The sequence below is a fragment of the Gorilla gorilla genome, chromosome 5, assembly GCF_029281585.2.
Source record: "Gorilla gorilla gorilla isolate KB3781 chromosome 5, NHGRI_mGorGor1-v2.1_pri, whole genome shotgun sequence".
In the NCBI taxonomy this organism is placed as follows: Eukaryota; Metazoa; Chordata; class Mammalia; order Primates; family Hominidae; genus Gorilla; species Gorilla gorilla.
Genome location: NC_073229.2, coordinates 74,452,437 through 74,465,461, shown reverse-complemented (window position 1 = coordinate 74,465,461; position 13,025 = coordinate 74,452,437). Strand labels below are relative to the sequence as shown.

Below are 13,025 nucleotides of genomic sequence, written 5' to 3'. Positions count from 1 at the left end.
TAGTTCCTTATATATTTTGGATATTAACTCATTATAAGATGAATGGTTTGCACATATTTTCTCCCATTCTGCAATATGTCTCTTTGTTTATTGTTTCTTTGGCCGTGCAGAAGCTTTTTCATTTGCTGTAATCTCATTTTTCTGTCTTTGCTTTTCTTACTTGTGCTTTTGGAGTCATATCCAAAAAATCATTGCCCAGTCCAAAGTCAAGAAACTTTTCCTTACATTTTCTTTAGTAACTTTATAATATTAGGTCTCACGTGTAAGTCTTTAATCCAGTTTGAGTTGATTTTTGTATATGGTGTGAGATAAGGGTCTAATATTCTTCTTTATGTGGATATCCAGTTTTTCAGACATCATTTATTGAAGAGACTGTTCTTTCTCCATTGTGTGTTATTGGCATCTTTGTCAAATATCAATTGACCATAAATGCATGGTTTATTTCTGGGCTCTCTGTTGTTCCACTGGTCTGTCTGTTTTCGTGTCAGTACCATGCTGTTTTTATTACTATAGATTTGTAGTATATTTTGAAGTCAGGTAGAGTGTGATGCTTCCAGGTTTGTTCATTTTGCTCAAGATTGCTTTGACTATTTGGGGTCTTTTGTGGTTCCATTCAAATTGAAGGATTGTTTCTTCTATTTCTGTGCAAAGTGTCATGAGAATTTTGATAGGGATTGCATTGAATCTGTAGATTGCTTTGGCTAGTGTGGACATTTTAACAGTGTTAATTCTTCAAATTCATGAATGAACATGGGATATCTTTCCATTTATTCATGACTAATTTCTTTCATCAGTGTTTTCAGTATAAAGGTCTTTTATCTCCTTGGTTAAATTTATTACTAAGTCTTTTTTTTAAGCTATTGTTAATGGGATTGCTTTCTTGATTTCTGTTTTGGATAGGTTGTTGTTTTTATGTAAGTTTTAAAGATGAAGAAAGTGAGGCCAGGTGCAGTGGCTCACGCCTGTAATCCCAGCAGTTTGGGAGGCCGAAGCGGGTGAATCACCCGAGGTCAGGAGTTTAAGACCAGCCTGGCCAACATGGTGAAACCCTGTCTCTATTAAAAATACAGAAATTGCCAGATATGTTAGCACATGCCTGTAGTCCCAGCTACTTGGGAGGCTGAGGCAGGAGAATCACTTGAACCCGGGAGGTGGAGGTTGCAGTGAGCCGAGATGGTGCCACTGCACTCCATGCTGAGCGACAGAGTGAGACTCCGTCTTAAAAAAAAAAAAAAAAAGAAAGAAAACGGATTTTAGGAGATTATGTGAGTAGTCTGGGTCATTCATTTCATTAACTGTTGGAATTAAGATTTAAACTGAGGCAGCATGAATTGAAACCCTCTCTGATTATCACTACATTGCCTCCGGGTTTTGAAGGGAGGTAGCTTGATTACTTTCTAGAATCTGACCTGAATGTGAAACCATTAACCTGTCATTGGTGGAAGATTCAGGCTGTTCTGCTGAACACACAGATTTCAGATCAGGGATTATGAATGACAACTGAAGACTTAAACAATTTTTAGCATTTAACTTATTTTTCATTTTAATTTTGGTTGCATAGTATCATGAAAAGTCTGATATACTAGTGGCTAATGGTAACAGTATTTAAAAAAATACCTTAAATTGCTATAAGAGGATGATGTTCAGTTTATTGGAAGTAGCAGGAAAAGCTGAAAATGGAGGAGTTAGAATTCACCTGCCCTGCTTGTGGGCCTAGTGGAGTCTGGAACTTGGCTTAATCTTTGATATTTTAAAGCTTGGTTCATAACATTTGAATATGCATTGTAAAATTATATGAATATACCTTTGAATATGCATTTTTAAATTATCGCTTTTTAATAGAGTGTGTATGTATAACAGTCTGAAATTGTATTTGTAACAATCTGAAATTCATCTATTGGAAACTTATTTAACAAGAATACATTATTTTCTCTTGACATTTAGGCCATTTTCAGACCTCTAAACTCCTTTAACATCCTTCCTCTGGTAAAACTGTGTAGCACTTGAACCTATTAAGCTGGTACCTTGTAGTTGAACTTTACTGACTTCCCTAGTTAACAGGTAATGCTTTTGTAACTGACTGGCATGGAATTAGCAGAAAACAGTCTCACACAAGCCCAGCTATCTACCATTTCTGTCTGTCATTATACATACTATCTAGGTGGCTCTTGAATTGTAAGGGTTCCCCAAAACAGTTGATTTTATAATTTTTAAAGGGTTATAGAGACCAAGAGGCTCAACTTTTTCTTTTCTTTTATTTATTGTTTGTTTTGTTTCGTTTTGTTTTTGATTTTTAGGGCCTCACTCTGTTGTCCAGGCTGGAGCGCAGTGGCGTGATCATGGCTCACTACAGCCTCAACCTCCTAGACTCAAGCGATCTGCCTTGGCTAGTAGCTGGGACTATATGGGCACATGCTATTATGCCAGGCTAATTTTTTTTTTAATAGAGACGGGGTCTCACTATGTTGCCCAGCCTGGTCTTGAACACCTAGGCTCAAGTGATCCTCTCATTTTGGCCTCCCAGTGTGCTGGGATTACAAGCGTGAGCTACCGCGCCTGGCCTCAACTTTTTCATTCACAGTTTCCTAGATTAGTTTCTCTGAACCGTTGTGATTATAGATTTTCATTAGTTTAAGGCAGCAAATTTAAAAAACTTATTCTTTTATTCCTCTCTATGGGGAAGAGAGTTAAGAAAATAATAAAGTCAAGGTTTTACTTCTCCCTTTTTCAGAAAGAATAACAATAACTACAACAATAACATAGCTCACCTGTATTGTGCATGTGCGGACTATGGGCCAGGCATTACACTGTGCTAATGTTGTTGAATTCTCACAACACGGTATAATTATCATCATCATTTTACAAGTAAGGGAATGGGCTTAAAGCAGTTAAGTAACTTGAGCATGTAAATGGTGGACATGGGACTTAAACTCTTGGGATGTGCCAGAAAGGTACTGTAGCATAATTTTAGACCAGAATATCATTGGAACTTGGGCCAAAGAATATTGGTAAATTTTATGCTGTTTTTTGTCACATAAAAAAAAAAATTTCTTCTATGTGTACTATATGATGTGTTCATGTGCAGAGTTCTTTTCCATGCTCTGGAGTTTGGCACAGATTCCTGGCAAAGATTATTAAAATTGAGACAGTTTGTTCCGCTTTTAAATCCTGACCGTTTGTCAAGCAGAGTGTCTCAGACTATGGCTGAGAGTGAAGCTCCATGGGGCATGGCAGCCTCTGCTGAACACTGGAGAAGGAGTGTGTGAGGCCCCCTGTCATTTCCAACAAGTGAAGTCAGGGGCTGCGAGGCCTGGCAAGGGCTTTCACTGCCACAGCCTTCCTGCCCCGGGTCCCTGGATTGGCTGTGCCTCTGGCTCTGTGGCAGCTGGGAGGAATAAAGGGCTTCCTGTCTGAGCCTGGCACTACCACATGTAACAGGTTTTCTTTGGAGTTTTTTTTTAATTCTCTACTTTCAGTTGCTTGACTCTGCCTATTGTGACCTTCTGTGTTGTATTTATAGTCTGTTAGTAAAACTTTAGACTGAAAAGGGTCCTAAACGTTATCTGCTTCTGCCTCCTCCTCATTTTATAGATAAGGAAGTTGACTTACAAACATGAAATGAATTATTCAAACCTATGACACTAGGAACCAGGTCTAGAAGCCTGTCTCATGACTCTGGTCAAGTGATATTTTCCCTGTTACAGAATGATTTGTTCTTCCTATGCCTTGCTTCCCATCTCTGACTTGCTCATTCTGATTCTGGCGTGCAGCCTGTCTTGTTGATCCCTTGGCTTTGCGGCTTGCACTGATTGAGGGAACAGTTGTTGGTGGTGTTAATCTCAGCTTTGGAATTACTGTGTGACCCCTGGTAAAGTCACTTTGTGCCTTAATATAATTATCAGCAGATTAAGTAGGACCCTTATCAAAGAGGTGCTTTTGGGAGAATGTAAATCATGGAAACTTGTGACTTGTTTTATCGTTATTCAGTAGAAGAGACTTTTAGAAAACTTCATGAAAACAAAACACAGGAGAAAAAAATCAGTTGATAAAGGTTTCAGGTTGAGCAAGCCAAGCAAGGACTCAGGAGAAAATTAGAACTTCTAGCCAAATTGTTATATAATATAGTTAATAGGAGAGAATACTATTTCTTTCATTGTTCTTTACACAGAATACCTGTTGGATCAAATTCTGCTCTGCAGGTGGTAGTATAGAGTAATTTATAGGTTTTACCTCTGATCTACTTGAACTTGGAAAACATCTCCTTAAGTTGTATTAACAAATCTGATTAGGAAAGAAGAATGTAGAATTTTCAATACTGTAGAGTTTTGGTTTAGTAAAAAGAGAATAAATGCTTTTAAATTGGACACAAATGAGTTAAATCTGACTTTTTCAATCTGTTGTTAACCTCTTTGAAACTCAGATTTCCTATATGTAAAATGGATAAAATTTATTTATTTCCTATATGTAAAATGGGGAAAATTTATAAGGGAGAGATATGAGGGCTAAATAAAAATAATTATATAGAATAGCTAATGGTTTGATAACTTTCTACATGTGGCACATTCTCTTAAGTGCTGTACACATGTTATCTCATTCAAATCTCTTAACAATCTCATGAAGCGGGAATTGTTATTATCCTAATCTTACATTTTGGAAAGTGCTTGGCACATAGTAGGTTCTTAATCTGAGTTAGCTTCCTTCCTTCCTAAAGGTTTAACACTTTCTGTTATATCTAGATATCTGATATCCATGTTACTGGAGAGTCAGAGGATATGTCTGCAAAAGAGAGATTGCTACTCTGGACGCAGCAGGCAACAGAGGGTTATGCTGGAATTCGGTGTGAAAATTTCACTACCTGCTGGAGAGATGGAAAATTATTTAATGCCATCATTCATAAATACAGGTATGGAATTTGTGTATTTTTTCCTTATACAACTGTAAGACACATTTCTTTCATCTCTGAATTTTAAAATTATCTTTTATTATTATAGAAGCAAAAGCATGGCAAAAAATTAGAAAATACAGAAAAATTAAAATAAAAAATTGGCCGGGTGCAGTGGCCCATGCCTGTAATCCCAGGACTTAGGGAAGCCAAAGTGGGTAGATTGCTTGAGCCTGGGAGTTTGAGAAGAGCCTTGGCAAAAGGGTAAAACCCTCTCTCTACAAAAAAATACAAAAAATTAGCTTGGCATGGTGGCAAGCACCTGTATTTCCAGCTACTCCAGAGGCCAAGGCTGCGGTGAGCTGTGATCATGTGACTGCACTGCAGCCTGAGTCACAGGGTGAGACTCTGGCTTAAGAAAATAAAAAAAAAAAAAATTTAAAAATCACATTTCCACTACTTAGAGGCCATGATTCTGAATTGTAGTGTATACACACACACACACACACACGCACGCACACACACACGCACACACACACACACACGGGCGCTCACACACACAGCTGTAATATGTCTTCGGATGTTGGCAGTAACTTCGCAGATAGCAGACTTTGATTTTGCCTCTAAAGAACTGCTGAGTTTGAAGGTTAGAGTTTAGTTCGGACTTGTAGCCCACAAGTTTCCAGTTCATATCTCCTAGTCTAATTACTCTAGTGAGTGGGCTTAACAATTGCCAGTTTTGGGGTGGTAAATAGTTTCCTGGTGAGCATTATTAACAGCTAAATCCACGCTAATACTTACATAGCACTTACTAAGTGCCAGACACTGTTCTAAGCAGTTTACATATATTAATTCATTTTCTCCTCACAACATCCCTATTGTCATCCCAGTAAACAGACAGAAACTGAGACCCAGTAAATACTTGGCTTGCAGTCATACAGCCAGCGAGTGGCAGACTTGGAACTCAAACCTAGGCAATCTGGCTCTTGAGTTCATGTTCTTATTGCCTTATAAGAAGCTAAATCACCAGAAAGTATTTATTGAAAATTATATATTACTTTTTCTTTTTTTTTTTGAGATGAAGTCTTGCATTATCACCCAGGCTAGAGTGCAGTGGCATGATCTCAGCTCACTGCAGCCTCCACCTCCCAGGTTCAAGCGATTCTCCTGCCTCAGCCTCCTGAGAAGCTGGGACTACAGGCGTATGCCACCACACCCGGCTAATTTTTGTATTTTTAGTAGAGATGGGGTTTCACCATTTTGGCCAGGCTGGTCTTGAACTCCTGACCTCAGGTGATCCCCTCACCTTGGCCTCCCAAAGTGCTAGGATTACAGGCTGAAAACTATATATTTCTTTACCTCAGTTTTTTTTTTTTTTTGGTTTTACAAATATTATGTCAGGTTGTTGAATAACTTGCTGTATTTCTAAAGCTATGAAGTCATTAAATTATAAACTATATATAAACTATAAAGTCATTAAACTAACCAATTTATTTGATTACAATAAAAATAATTATATAGGATAGTTAATGGTTTGATTACTTTCTCGTTCTCTTAAATGCTATACTCATGTTCTCTCATTCAAATCTCCTGACAATCTCATAAAGCAGGAATTGTTATTATCCAGCTTTTACAGATAAGGAACCTTAGGTTTACCAAGTTTATACTGCTAATAAGTTAGAGAATTAAGACTCAAAACCAGCTCTGTTTGATTTGACATCCCGTTCTCTTCCTCTCTTTCCTCTTTCTTCCTTCCTTTCACTTCTCTTTTCTCTCCCCTTTTCTTTCTCCCTTTTTATTTTGGAAATTTCAACGTCTAAAAACTGTAATGAATCCTCCACATATACACACTCAGGAGCCCCTATTTTTATTTTATGTAATTAATTAATTAATTAATTTTTTGAGATGGAGTTTTGTTCTTGTTGCCCCGGCTAGAGTGCAATGGCATGATCTCAGCTCACTGCAACCTCTGCCTCCCAGGTTCAAGTGATTCTCCTGCCTCAGCCTCTCAAGTAGCTGGGATTACAGGTGCCTGCCACCACTCCCGGCTAATTTTTTTAAATTTTTTTATTTATTTTTAGTAGAGACAGGATTTCACCATGTCGGCCAGGCTGGTCTTGAACTCCTTACCTCAGGTGATCCGCCTACCTCAGCCTCCCAATGTGCTAGGATTACAGGCATGAGCCACCGTGCCTGGCCGCGTGAGCCACCATGCCTGGCCCCTATTTTAAAATACTATAATTGTATCCTTCCTTTGTGGAACAACATTTAAATAGAGGTGGGTGTAGGTTGCTGAATCGAAAAGAAAAACCAGGATCAACTTGCCTACACTTGTTTAAAGCACCAGATCTTCTTGAGTGAAGGTTTAGTGGCTGTAGACACAGCCATCATCATATTACACTTTCCAGGTGACTTAGAATGAGAGGCCATGAGAAGGCTGTGCAGCTGGACACATTCTATACTTGGAATGATAGAATCTTTGTGGCCTTTGAATTAAAATATTTCAATTGTGATACCTAAAGTATTTGTAACAGTGCATCTTTGAGGGTGTGTTCTGCTCTCTCCTTTGAAGTTTTTTAGGCAGAAGCAAAATATGGGATCCAGCTATTCTTCTAAAATAACCTACTTTTGGCAGGGAGGATGAGGCCGGAGGATTGCTTGAGGCCAGGAATTTGAGACCAACCTGGACAATATAGCAAGACCCCATCTCTAAAAAAATAAAATAGATTAGAAAAACCCCTACTTTTAAAAACAATGGCCACTGGACATTGTCTCTGTGGTACTCATGAATAATTATAAGTACAAATTGGTGTGTGTGTGTGTGTGTGTATATATATATAAAATGCATTTTTCTCCTAAGTACTTAAATATTTCATTTTGTGTGTCAGAGATCCTAAAATTTCCTACAAAAGCTTGATGTCATAGAGCTCTTACTGCTTTAGGTGAGAATTTGAGTCTTTGAATTAGTTATTTGTTTTGAACTTTTATTTTGGCAGAAATACCTTTTTAGAACAATGTTTAGCTTTAACTTAGGACTTTGGTTTTCCTAGTTTGCTTTATTTTCCTTTGTTAAGTTTCGTGGTTAAAATACCATATATCGGGTTTAAATGCTTACAAGATTTCTTTGTTGCTGAAATTCTGTCGTTGTTCTGTGGCTTATAAAATATTATTGTGGTTTCTTTCACTAGAAGAAACCTTTCATCTGTAGAACTTCGTTTTTAGTTGAAGTCATTGAGCCTTTCTTTACTTGAAAAGAAAATTAAGTACTTTTCTTCCAGCGTACGAAAAAATTAAATGAAGAGAGTTGAATTGTGTGTATTTCTCACTGTTGAATGCCTTGATTTATTCTAAAAGAAAAAAGAGACAAAATTATAAACAATCAAAATATCACCATAAGCAAATTTTTTGGTATTGGACAATAATAATCACATTTAGAGAGTAATGTCTTGGCTGGGTGCCCTGGCTCACACCTATAATCCCAGCACTTTGGGAAGCTGAGGCAGGAGGATTGCTGGAGCTCAGGAGTTGGAGACCAGCCTGGGCAGCACACCAAGACCCCATCTCTACAAAAAATTTAAAAATTAGCCAGGCATGGTGGCATACACCTGTAGAGATTTTAGAAGTAGAATTTAGAATTTTCTTTGGAGTTTTTTTTTTTTTAATTCTCTACTTTCAGTTGCTTGACTCTGCCTATTGTGACCTCTGACTTCTGTGTTGTATTTGTAGTCTGTTAGTACAGCTTTAGACTAAAAAGGGTCCTAAACGTTACCTGCTTCTGCCTCCACCTCATTTTCTTCTTGGGAATCTGAGGTGGGTGGATAGCTTGAGTCCAGGAGGTCAAGGCTGCAGTGAGTTGTGACTGTGTCACTGCACTCCAGGGTAGGTGACAGAGCAAGACCCTGTCTCAAAAAAAAAAAAAAAAAGTAGTTTTTTACTTAATAATTGTTTTTACTTGATAATTATTCCCATAAGTTTTGTGCTGTATTTGGATTTGTTGTGGAAAATGTCCATTTTATTGGGCTTTATTTTTTGTATCTAGATCAAACATTTATATGGATTTTACTTGGCTTTGTCAATAAAAATTATCTGAGGTGGCACAGTGGGTTTGGTTTCTGTTGGTTGCTGTAGTGGATGAAAAGAGGGATGTGGTTATCCCTATGTAGCAAATTTGCATACTCAAGATAGAATAGGAAATTTTTCTCCAGAGATTAGAAGGAAAATATATTTTTTACTTAAAAGCAAACCAGTATTATATGTGATAGGTGACTTAGTAAGATTTTTGGTGCATATCTTCTAAAGATTTAGAAATATTGATCTGAAATAGGAACAGAGCAATAGCATCCTTCACATTTTGTATTAATATAAATTATACTGTTATAAGTTATTAATCAAATGTATTAATTTGGATTGTCCAGCACATTTTTATTAGTGCTTCCATATAGAATATGACTCTTGAAAATAAAAAGAATGTTTGTTAGCCCCATAAAGAGTATTTGTTTTACTAACAATTCAGTATCCTAAAATTTTCCATAGAAAATATAATTTTCTAATTGTCATGTTTCTTGAGAGAATTAATATGTGAAATAACAATGAAGAGAAATTTTTATAATAAGTGTAATTTATAGATGTTACAGAATAAAAATGATCCATGAAGTTAAAAAGTAAGTAACAGTCACAAAGTAGTTACCTAAGAAATAGATGTATAATGTTGGCCATGTGGCAGTTTCTGTCCTAGCTGTTTTTTAATGTGTTAGCTTTTAAAATTACCACAATCCTGTGAAATAGATTGTGACTCCATTTTTAAAACAATTTCAACTTTTATTTTAGATTCTAGGGGTATATGTGCAGGTTTGTTACTTGGGTATATTGCATGATGCTGAGGTTTAGAGTACAACTGGTCCTGTCACCCACGTAGTGAGCATCACACCTAATAAGTAGTTTTCAGCCCTTGCCCGCCACCCCATAGTAGTCCCCAGTGTCTGGTTGTTGCCATCTTTATGGCATGACTTCATTTTTATCAATAAAGAAACTGAGGCTCAAAGAGTAACTCATATTTTTGACATCACATACCTTTTACATAACGGAGGTGGTTGCTCTGAATTCTCATCTTCATATACTTCCATGTAACTACTTACATAATTTCCTTTAGGCAAACTAGATTTAAAGAAATGGAACTGTTGATCAGAACAACTGTGATAGCGCATTCTTGAAGCTCAATGATATTTTCAGCAAAGATATATGAAAATTATCGATGAACTTAAGAAATGACTAAATGAATAGTACCATATACAACTGACACTAAAGTCTTTGCCCCTTGTAAGAAATTAATGAGGGTTTAATTTAGTTGTTTAACTAATTAGTTACCAAAATTGTTTAACCTTAATTAATGAGGGTTTAATGAAGTTGTTTAACTTAGAGTTAGCCTTAGAGTTTAACTTGGAATTAGCTACCTATGAAAATAGCATCAGCAACAACTCATAACGACTTAAGGAAAATTATGGATAATAAGAGAACTTAAGATTTTTAGAACGAGTAAGAGCAAAATCACAGTGAAATTAAGCAGTTTTAGTATGTCACATTATCCTAAAGAGGATGAAGAGCCTGGATTATGTAATGGGGTAGTAAGAATAACAAAGTTATATGATTTAGTGGAAGAGATTGCAAGGGATAGTTCTATAGCTTCTATTTAAATAGGTCACTGATAAATACATTATGTCTTTCTGTTAAATCTGTGTTAGGAAATTCTGTTCATAATTCCTTCTAGGAATTTCTGTGTGTTATGTTCAGTTTTCAGTGGAAAAGTTTCAAATAATAAAAATACTACATACCTATACTAGTTTCTGCTTGTTCTGTTTGTATACTTTAACTTTTTTTAGAATATAATACAACCTTTTTGCTAAAAACCACAACTGGTAAGAGATCTTGGGTAAATAAGCCTTACTATTGCCCCTAACCTTACCTTAATTTTCAGTCAAAAGACTAACAAAGAATACTGGATTTGATGAACTTAGATCAAAAGGTTGTCACAAAAACATCTGGTGTGTAAGGAGATTAAAAGCAAGAGAGGATAAAGTAGAATTAACCAAGAGCCAATAGGCAAGGGATCCTAGGAGAATCCTTTAAACACTAGTGGATTAATAAGTCACCAAGAGTTAGGGTTGATATAGAGGAATGAAATCCCAGACAGTAGTGCTTGTTCCTCAGAGGTAGGTGTTACAAGCAGAGGGTTCAGCTCTCCTCTTATTTAAGGGTTTGCCGAGGCATCACAGTAAAATTGACTTGTTTCTTTTTGAGAGAGGTAAAGCTCTGACTTCCAGCTTGAAATTTAGCCTCTGACTTGTCTGGCTTCTCTCATTCTCTCCAAGTAGATATCTGCCTTAGAACATTAATGAAAGCCAAATTCCAAAACAGCAGTGCCTAACATTGCTCTGTGTGCAAACAAGTCTGCCTGAGCAGGCATGAACATGAATATGTACCTGAAGGCCAGAGAGAACAGTGCAGAATGTGCAGGAGGGCTTTGTAAATCTGAGGTGGCTCTATGGAAAGACACTAAGTATGTCAAGACTAAAACTAGAGGTGTGTGTGTTTGAAGAGATTATTTCTGCTTACTAGTTTCTGCCTGTCTTATGCTTGTTTTTAATTTACCTCATTCATTTATTTAAATTGCCTTTAAAAAATAAAAATAAAAAAGCTAAACATAAATAAATAAATAATTTTCCTTTTAATGCCCCTGGCAGTCTTTTCATAGGTTTGTTTTAAATATGTTAGCCAATTAAGACTCAAAATTTTGGGAATAGGTTGTATGCAGGAGCAAAGCAGTCAAATGTTTTCTAATTAAGCAGCCAGGAACTTTTCACTTGTCTGAGTATGTAGTTGGATAGCAATTATTTTGTCCATTGTTTGCATTTTGAATGAGAATATAATAGGGCCATCATATTTCATTATATTAAAGTTTAAAGATGCTGTAATTGTGAAGGTTAGATTGTAAAGCTGTGGTCAGAGTCATCTTGTTTAATAGCATGACCTGGAGGCCGGTGATTCAGTCACATGCGTGAATTCAGTCACACCTTAGAAGCTAAACTGGATTGGACTGGTTTAATACCGGGAGGAGGCCCTTTAGGGTTTGAAATGTTCCCATAGGAAGTTGGCTTAGTGTTGACTTAGCCTTCAGGCTGCAGAATCCAGAGGTATGAGGGTGTATGTATGTGTGTGCATACACATGGCCATGGGCTGTAGTTTGGCCACAAGCCAGACACACACAGAGCCTGAAAGTTATCAATTAAAAAGTAGTTAACAGTATTTCAGCTTGTGTAGAAAAAATCAAATTGCTTATTTACCTTGCTAAGTGAACTCAAAATGATTGAACTTTGAGAACAGAAATGGATGACTTCTAACCATTATCACATTTTAAAATTCTTAAAGAGTTAATGTACACTGCTTATAATGTAGTGCGTCTGCATCCAAGTGAGGTGTAAGAGTTAGTGTCTACATCTGGTGACCATTTTTATTGTATCTATATGGTTTTACCTACAGTTTGGGAGATGTAATTTGGCATGTAATATTTGGAGGAAATACCTGAATATATTACTTTCTTTTTATGTCCCTGGCCTTCTTGCCTAGATTAATTTACAGAAATTCTCTGTAATATGAAGCCTCCCATTACTGTGTGTTTTGTTTTGTTTCTTTGTTTTGTTTTGCTCTGTTTTGTTTTGTTTTGAGATGGAGTCTTGCTCTGTCACCCAGGCTGGAGTGCAGTGGTGCGATCTTGGCTCACTGCGACCTCCACCTCCCGGGTTCAAGCGATTCTTCTGCCTCAGCCTCCCGAGTAGTTGGGACTACAGGCATGCCCCACCATGCCCAGCTAATTTTGTTGTATTTTTAGTAGAGACAGGGTTTCACCATTTTGGTTGGGCTGTTCTCAAACTCCTGACCTCAAATGATCCACCTGCCTTGGCCTCCCAAAGTGCTGGGATTACAGGCATCAGCCACCTCGCCCGGCCAAAAAAGATCTTTATAGATGTGTTGTAAGGTATAGCCCACATTCTCCTACTTCCATTTTTGAAGCAGAAAACTGAAAAAGTGACACAGCCACGGTAGGAAGATAGCTCATCTGGTTGTCCTCTTCATGGGAGCCTGGCAAACC

General features: G+C 37.1%; 1 protein-coding gene across 25 annotated transcripts in view; it reads left to right on the top strand.

The window, feature by feature from the left end:
• Positions 1 to 13,025, top strand: part of DST (dystonin) — a 494,942-nt gene that overhangs the window by 278,138 nt on the left and 203,779 nt on the right. For all 25 annotated transcript variants that reach the window (XM_055391863.1, XM_055391862.1, XM_055391852.1 and 22 more), the window contains one exon: positions 4,737 to 4,903. In XM_055391863.1, coding sequence (XP_055247838.1) covers positions 4,737 to 4,903 — 167 coding nt within the window. The remainder of the gene's footprint in view (positions 1 to 4,736; positions 4,904 to 13,025) is intronic.